The 8,803-nt window shown below is 48.8% G+C and overlaps 3 protein-coding genes across 3 annotated transcripts; 1 reads left to right on the top strand and 2 right to left on the bottom strand.

Annotated features, from left to right (window-relative positions):
• Positions 1-521: 521 nt before the first annotated feature.
• Positions 522-1,456, bottom strand: LOC34623765 (40S ribosomal protein S27). The gene is made up of 2 exons (XM_026335716.1): positions 1,290-1,456; positions 522-603 (listed from the first exon to the last, which is right to left on the bottom strand). Exons 1-2 carry the CDS (start codon positions 1,454-1,456, stop codon positions 522-524), a joined length of 249 nt encoding a protein of 82 aa, XP_026191501.1.
• A 2,404-nt stretch (positions 1,457-3,860) lies between these two features.
• On the bottom strand, positions 3,861-4,869 carry LOC34623763 (thioredoxin-1). The gene is made up of 4 exons (XM_026335734.1): positions 4,839-4,869; positions 4,336-4,395; positions 4,152-4,222; positions 3,861-4,010 (listed from the first exon to the last, which is right to left on the bottom strand). Exons 1-4 carry the CDS (start codon positions 4,867-4,869, stop codon positions 3,861-3,863), a joined length of 312 nt encoding a protein of 103 aa, XP_026191519.1.
• Positions 4,870-5,328: 459 nt separating this feature from the next.
• LOC34623762 lies at positions 5,329-6,384 on the top strand. The gene has a single exon (XM_026335717.1). It carries the CDS (start codon positions 5,329-5,331, stop codon positions 6,382-6,384), a length of 1,056 nt encoding a protein of 351 aa, XP_026191502.1.
• The last annotated feature ends 2,419 nt before the right edge of the window (positions 6,385-8,803 follow it).

Genomic DNA, 8,803 nt, shown 5'->3' with positions numbered 1-8,803 from the left:
TTTTAGTCAAAATATGGAGGCCTTAGTTTGCCACACTCTGCCAATGTCGTTAAGAAACCTGTTGCCGCATACAGATTACAAAAGTTCGGTTATGACCTCTAGGTCTACGGTACACTGGGCGGCGATACTGTTGCGGTCTGCCGCACTACATTACGCCCTATCAACGGTCTGCTCAACACCTGTCATCTGCTCGAAAGTGCCTACCGAAATTGCCGTCGCAGCAGGTAGGAGACGATCTCAGACGTGACTTCTCTATTGTTGCTTACAAAAGCCCCCCCCTGCCCGCAAAACTTCGTTGTCATGTTTAGGGTTCTTTGATGAAAGAGTCTGCAGGGTGAGTACTAAGATGACCCCCAAGCACCAACGTCCTTCTCAAAAGCCACGCAAAGGAGATGGCAGATCCGAAGTGCGATAAAGCGAGAGGAAAATGCACAGGGGCACAGAGGGGGCCTCTACTACTGCGTGCTCAGCAGCAACGGCGCCCTCTATAGCAGTGCAGCCCCACACTCCGGTAGCATCCCTTACTCAACCTTCTTCCTAAATGAGCAGCCCTCCGTCAGCTTGCACTTGCCGCCCGTCGGCTGGCAGAGCATTACGTTGCAGCTGAATGCACAAGCACAGGAAAGCAGATAAGGGTAAAGTTAGGCAGGAAAGCGGAGTAGCAGATGGAAATCGAGTGAACGGGGCGGTGGCAAGATCGGGGGGTCCCACAGCAATCCACATATTCGAAATCACGACAATAATGAGGAAACGAAAGAAAATCTCGAGGCGAAAAGATATGGCAGCACCCGCACATATCATAACCACCATGATGCATGCAATCCTTTTAATCAGCACTGGCCTACAAAGCCACCCCACTAAGCACAGGTCAAAATTGCCTGGCACAAAATATAGTACAGACGGCTCGCTCCATGGGAAGAAGTAAAGAAGCCCCCACATTTTCTATTTTGTTCAGGCTAGGAGAGACAATCACCAATACGTACAGGCAGAAAGCCTCCGAGACATGCACGTACATGTAGTGCGAACACAAATACAGCTCTTTCTAAGTTCCTTATGGAAATGAAATCTAACCATGGGTGGCCTTCGTGCTACAACCATCGGGAAGGAAGGGCATACACAGGCGACCGAGCGCCAAGAAGATAAAAAGGAGCCAAGGGGCCAGCAACATCGAAATACATACATAAATGTTGAGCGGGAAGAGCGTGCCTAGCTCATTCCCCTAAATATTCGTATTCTAAACGGAACCCCAACCTCCGTTTCAAAGCCCTAAACCTTTCCCCCAAACGCACCTCCCGCAAAGGACGACAGTTTGAGCGTGAGAAAAGACGGTAGCAATGCTGTAACATCCGGGGCACTTGACATCCATGAAGAAGGATTTGGGGTTTGGAATGAGGCGCTTGAGCTTGTGCTTCTTCGCCTCCTCCAAAGGATCAGGGTGCAACAGGTCCATCTCCATTTTGCTGGCTTTAGGTTTTACGGTCCTACTATTCGTTCTGTCGTTTAAATGAACAAATGCCAGCAAACGAAGAAAAACCGCGCGGAAAACAACCCAGCATTGTTTGTGGGGTTATCCTCGCAGCTCAGCCGCCACCCACAGGATTCAGGTGTAACTCCAATGCAGCCCCACTTTGGGGCTGCCCACAAATAAAAGAGGCGAAGGAAGTGTACCAACGCCCTGCATCTTAAGTTAATTAGACAATATAGTCTAAAAATATTGGCTTTCTTTTCTAGTATACAAAAGGAGCACCGTATAGTGGAGGCTTTCTCTTATGTTTGTAACCCCCACATCCCAGCCCCTTACGTGACCGCAAAGTCACAAGGCGCAGCTGCATAGTAGAACTGATCATCTGTTGCCTTTAAAGAAGAATGCTTCACCGCTTTTTGTTCCCTATCCTTTAAATTGTTATTAACGGCAAACAATAGAAGTGCACTGAAGTAAAACGGCGCATGCATTCTAGGACCCGAAAGAAGACCATCGCTTTCTATTTTCCTTGGAATTGTCGCCCTTGTTTTCCTCGCTTTCCTTGATCCAAAAGCTCGAGAGTCACCTTAATTTCCATTTTTTCTGTCCATTCTCCCCTTAGATCTTTGTTTGGGCCCACCTTTCACTCGACTGCCACAAGCGTCTAGGCCTGCTGTGATTCATCCACTGCGCGCCGCTGTATCATCGACCAAGGGGCACCGCGTTATTCAAGTATCCACGTCGTCCATTTGGCTGCCGGGATGCTTGGTGGGATGAGCCTGTGCCTACTGTCCGGAGTAGAGTGTTAGCACTGTTTTACCTCCACAGCGTGTAGGCCCCGACGCCAAGGAGCGGCAGATTACCACACTTTATCTTCCCACTATATCCATTATTGGACGCATAGTAACAGATCGCATAGTCTGAAGTCCCTATACAACTGAGGAGTCAGGATGATCATTCCCGTGCGGTGCTTCACATGTGGGCGAGTCATCGGGCACTTGTGGGAGCGATATGTTGAGAAGCTTCAAAACGACGTTGATGAAGGGTACTCTGACAAACCTTAAATCATAGCTAGCAATTCCTTGTAGGCTAATGCTAGATTTCCTCTGCGACGATATTAGGCCTAAATAGTGGTTCATGCATACGCATTATGGTTTCACCTCACGGCGTGTGTGAATGTGCGTGCTTTACAGTGTGGCTCTGGACATGTTGGGATTGAAGCGCTACTGCTGTCGGCGAATGATTTTGGCGCAGGCAGATTTGATAGATAAGCTCCTTGCGTACAACTGTAAGCTTTTGTCTCTGCTTCCGCCTTTTTCGCTTGGGCCCTTTGCCTTCGTACTTTTCCTGCTTGCCCTAACCACTCACTAATTTTGCTTGCCCCTCCCCCACTACCTGCCCTCTTTTACTCACGTTTTCTTCCGTGCTTTTGTCAGTGCTCAACTCCCTCGACATCCCACCGGCTTTTTATTGCTCATCATGCCCCATCCGCCATAGCCCCCCTCCCTTCTGGCTTAGCGCGAGAACAAGTCAGGTGAAACGTACAGCCGCAGCACTTCCTCATTGCACCTTTCACGCAATGTGTGTCAAGCGCAATTTTGCAGTCTACGAGAAAAAGGTCCCTGGCCAGTGAGCCTGGGCCCTCCCAAAACGCTTTTGCGGAGAGAAGGAAGCTCTAGAGGCGAAGTGCCGGCAGCACGCCTTGCAGACCGCATTGCAGGTCTGAAGAGAAGAGCAGCACACCTCTCGAACCATCGGCCCTTTGCATGTGTAATCCAGTTGCAGCAGCACGGCTGTCAGCAACAATAGAGGCGCACTCTTGTAGTCCCAGTTTATAGCTGAGGTGTCTGCGAACCTTCGTCGGAGCAGCGCATCTCTCCCGCGACATATCTTTTTTCGTACTCTGCCAAGGGTCGGTCTTGTCTAAACTCGGCGTTGCTTTGCATGCATGTGTCACCATCGCCGTGCAGCAGTTGCCTAGTTCTTATAGGGGGTTAATGCCAAATGGGCATGTTGGCTCTACAAAGAAGACATGCACTTCAGGGGTGCTTCCGGCCCGTCCATTGCTCAAGCCTACATCCCCTAGCACCCCCTAAATCCAAATGGTAGTCCATTTGTATCGAATAGACATGTCTGTAGAGGTGCCACTTTCTGGCCTATTGATGCTGCATGCCTCCCCATGGGCACTGGAACTGGTAGTGCTCCATTAGCCAGAGCCAAAGCCTGCTGGCAGGGGGCCGTTTATGGTGGCTAAGGGACCTCCCCAAGCGGTCACACCGCTTTCCAGTACTCTTGTGACCTCACCAGGCCCTACCAGAGCACCATTATCAGGGCAGTAAGGGTGAAACAGCAAGCTGCAGAGACTGTTTTGCTAGAGTATAATGCCTGCAGCATGGTATCACTTTAGGTTGTTGATGGCCTCCTCAAGCTTCGGCTTACGAACACCCACAATCGTTTCCACCACTTTTCCATCCTTATACAGCTTGAATGTTGGCATTGCGCTCACTTCCTCTCTCTCGCACAGCCCGGGGTTCTCATCAACGTCTACCTGCAGCGAAGACACCACACGCCTGTATTATCAGTTTCGACGGGGTTGACACGATTCGCTTTGGCTACATGGGCGACCTGCAGTCTCGCTTATACTCCGGAGCAGCAGCGAAAAAAATTATCTGAATAACACAGCCCATACTGCGTAAAAGGCGATATGAGGCATCTGATTGCTCTTTTCCTCTAGGAAGGGCTTGATCACTTTGCACGGGCCTGCAAAACACAAAACGCTATCATACACACCACTGTTGGATACTGGCACCACCAGGCACATCTAGACAGGAACCACAGCCTTAGAGGCCATGAGGAAAGAGAAACAGACTGACCACACCACGTGGCGAAGAAGTCGACCACCACAAGGCCAGTCTTGATGGCCTCATCGAATTCTGAGGTCATACCACAAAAAGCAGGCCCCATAACGCATCATACACCGCTGACATAGGCTTTGCTTCAGTGCACGGTTCTCAAAAACACAAGCAATACAAGAAAGACAGAAGCGAACGGGAACCGCAGGGCGACCTCCCCAAGTAGAGGATACCGCCTTCACCAACACCCAAGGTCTCAGCCGTGCCTGAGCAAAACGTGTGTGAATGCTGGCTTGATGGTGAAAGGGGGAACGAAATAGTAATGCCAGGCTAACACGATTGAAAATCGCCTCAACCTTCACACTCCCGGATACGTGCGGGAATCCCCAGCTAACAAGATGACACAGCGTATATGGTATGAGAAGTAGCATCAATGTGGGCTTCTAAGCACGAAACCGTTTTTAGCAGAACCAGAAAAAAGCGACAGAAAAGAAAGCGTTTGACCTTGGGGTGCAGGGCCCTACCCTCAGTGCTCTTGATGTGCTTAACTGGCATTTTCAAGTGGACGGGGAGTATTGGACATAAAGATCAGATTTACTCCTTGTGGAATGGCAAAAGAATGTTGTGGGGTGGTTGCGTTGTACAAATGACGCCACCCGCGACGAATGCATTTCATGCTGTACGTACCCATCACGGCGAGCCTTTTGGCGTAGCACCACTGCAGGGGTGTCAGTTCTGCTTTTGTGAAAATATTTCGTGGTAGCTGAACCTCTAATAAATCATTGCGAAACATTGTTGTTCAACTAAATGTAAAAATAATTTCTTTTTGTCTTCATCACACAGGAGATATTTTGCCTCTATTATGCATCCGAAGGTCGCAGGACACCTTTGGTTGCATTTTTTGTCTTATGGGGTTAAGAAATAATACATTTCCTGTTTCCATGAATTTGGGTATGGGGCTTTTCCCTTGTGGCATACAGTTTAGACTTCGGGGTTCAAGGTTTAGTGTTGAAGATGGGTACAGATATTGAATTTAACTTTGCAGATGGTACGCTGGATCTTTCCTTCTTAGGCACAAAAGAGCAGCTTCCAGAGCAGCATCATAATCAGCTGCTGCTGCTTCAACGGCAACCAGGAAAAAGGAAACACAGACAGGGTGCAGGAGTAGCTGCCGCTGCCGCATCAACTTCTGCTGCTGCTCGAAGTCTGCAGCAGCAGAATAAGCGACTGGTCACCCAGAGCAAGATCCGCGAACGTCATTTGCAGCTTTTGCGGAAGGACGTTGAGGAGCAGCAGCAGCATGAGCCGAGTGCTGATGAGGACAGTGGCTTCAGCCGTGTTGCTTGCATCTCGAAGTGCGTAAATACCAGGAAGCAGCAGTTGAACAAGGACCAGCTACAAATAGCAGCCGAAGGTGGCCCTGAGCGGAAGAAGCGAAAAAAGAAGAGCAAGGCTTCAATATCCACAAGACGACCCGAGGAGTGCCCTACCACTCAGGATACACAGCCTAGCAGTGTAAGCAGTCGCTACGCTTCCAGTGGTACAGCAAGTGACCAAAGCCTCTTACCTTCGTCTGCCAAGATGCAAGCGAAAAAGTTCGAGCTGGCAAGCCAGCTCTCCTCGGATCCAACAGTGAACAAGCAGGAGAAGGAAGCACATGAAAGCATACGACCACATGAAGGGAGTGCGCAACAGCAAGCACAGCAACCAAAGGATGAATGCTACGCGCTGCCTCATCGAATGAGCCGGATACGACACAGACGTCTGTCTCAGCAGCGATTGGAAGAAGATCACGACAACGTTCGGGAGGGTGAACATAGCGTTGAAGCGTGTTGTTCTGTCGCACTTCCAGACATTCAGGCGAAGCAGCAGCAACAGCTGAAGATTAGGGGCAAGACAAAAGGGGGGCGCAGCATCTTCATACGGAAGATTTTTAATGCGAGTACTAACAGTACACAGAAGAGAACAAAGACCAGGAGCAAACAGAAAAATATAAAAAACGACAACAGGCCAGATTCAATGGTCCGTAAGCTGTATTTCCGATATAGTTCCAAGGGATTGCAGCTTTAGAAACTCGCGGTACAGGATTTAGAGCACCCATCCTTTGCTTCATGTACGTTTTGTATTGATTTTAGATGTCGCTTACGCTGTGCCTGTCTTTCACTTCGTTGCGTCACGCGTTTTGTCCTACCCACTTAGTTCCATTGGTCGCGCATTGAGTCCACAGTTCTCCGACAACCTATGCGTGCAGAGTACTGATTATTTTAACGCGCTGCTTTCAATCTTTACAACTATGGGTATAGCATTGCGAATATTGGTGCGGCTTGCGGTGGACTGCAGGGCTGTGCAATCGTGTTTTTGTCAATTTACACGCATTTGATGTTTGATTATCACCGGTGTCGCGAGCAGTAATACTCATGGTGCTCCCTGCAGCCACTGCTATTGCTTCTGTTGTGTGCTGCAGAAGCCTCCTCATCTACTTAAGAAATGTCCGACCACGCAGCAATGAAGAGGAAATAAACCATTGGAAATATGAAAGTGACCAAGAGGAAACTAAAGTGGAATACGTTTGCGGCTAGAAGATGTTCAAACAACATCTGTTTTCTTGGCAACATTTTGAACAGATAGCGCTCGATTGATAGGTGGAAGTTTACTATCTGCGGCTGCAGTCTCCTGTGCATATCTGCTACACTGTGCGCTATTTTTATATGGTTTTGAAGGAATTCACCTGCAGTACACAGTTACGTTGGCAAACTTTTATAGCACCGATATACGGATAAAATGTTTGCCTCAGATAGGGCTGCCACACGCGCTAACGCCATCGTGAATTCGCACACTATTGGGAGGCGGAGGGTGGGGGAAATCCCAGGTGGGCGGTTCTAAGAGGCCCTTTCTGAATGGCCTCTAAAATACTGGTACACACGGTAGGGTGCTTCAAGAAGTAACCAGTGTCTCATGGTCAGTGGCCTATCCTACTATTGCTGCGATCTGACTGGATATAGAAGCTTTAATCGTCGCAGAGATGTTGCCCGTCGGTTTTGCTTGATCCCTTAGTTGCGAGAACCCTCGGAAGAGACGGCCTCTGGGTGACTGGCTATCCCTACGGTCCTAACATGTCAACAAACATTGCGGGGGCAGGGGGCAGCGAAATGATGGTATAAAACGATAAAGCCAGGCAGATATGAGGTAGCAGGTCCCTGCAAAGTGTATAGGCAAGCTCCGTCATGCAGCCAGGGACCACAACCATCTCGCGTGTTTGCTTCTGCACAATGAAACAATTCGATGGACAGAAAGCATGCAGCTGTCACGTGTTCGTAAGTAGAGATCCCTAGTGCGTGTAGGAGCTGGTTTCATTCAATATTCCTGAGCATTGCACAAGCAGTCTTCGGCCCTCAGATTCCTGTATGGATCACTGCAGGAGTTAATTGGTGTTCTCGTCCTTTTGTAAGCGTCTGCCTCTTGACTGCGGCACCCTTCTCTTTACAAGATACTTAAGTGGCCACCGTGTAAAGGGACAACCCATCTTTTTGTATGCCCACGAGACAGCGTACACCGTTGCTAAGGCAACTGCGAGCTCAACGGTTCTCCGGAGTCAGGGGTCCTTTGTTATTATGGCTCTTCTCAATGGTATCGTTTCGCAGAATTCATGTAGATCCGAAGTGATGGGTCCCTCATTCTCCAGCAGAAGCAGCAAGGGGATCAAGCTGTGTGGTACTCTGAACTTGTCCTTCAACATCGGAGATGGCGGTTGCGTCACTTCCTCACAACGGCGACGAGAAGCATAAGGGAAAGATAAATATGAAATGGAGCTTAATGAGCCCGATTAGCCTGACTATTGAACAAGTTAGCCCCAAAAGTTGTTTTTACGGGGGCTTTGACAGCGATACGTAGGACGAAAACAGCTCCTCAATATGCCCAACTTCAATAAGAAATAGAAGCGCCGTTTGAAGGGGGGAAAGCAAAAGGATGCGATACTAGATTTCCCTGTCCTGAGCAGTAAGAATGAAGCCAGCAGAATTGTAGACCAGGGGTACCTTTACCGATATCGGGCTCGATACACATGCACTACCCACTATCCCAGCCTCCCGGAAAATCGACTTACAAAGCAGCATGAAAAGTTTGAAAAGAGCATACATACAAACTGAGATTATGTAATTCTGTTCAAATTATGCATTTTTAGCCCTTGGCGAATCTTATTAGATGAGCGGGAAGGTTCTGGTACCATTCTACCTCGTTGAGACATGTCTCAGTAGCACACACATTTCTGGATATTACAAGCAGGCACGCCCAGCCACCCAAGTCGAAAGAACATTAACAGGTGGGTGAAAAAAGATAAGAAGGCTACGCATGGCTAACACTTTTTTTGTCAACGCAGCATGTGACGCTACGCTCGTGCAGTTTCTACTACAATAGTTCTAATGCACCAAGCAATGGTTTATTACTGACTACTTGGCGTGAAAATTTACATAGCCTGCTTATAGCAGAGCGA

This window comes from Cyclospora cayetanensis, unplaced genomic scaffold, assembly GCF_002999335.1.
Source record: "Cyclospora cayetanensis isolate NF1_C8 unplaced genomic scaffold, CcayRef3 CcayRef3_contig_79, whole genome shotgun sequence".
Lineage (NCBI taxonomy): Eukaryota > Apicomplexa > Conoidasida > Eucoccidiorida > Eimeriidae > Cyclospora > Cyclospora cayetanensis.
Note: the sequence above shows the minus strand (reverse complement) of the source record. Positions and strands in the feature narration are given on the sequence as shown.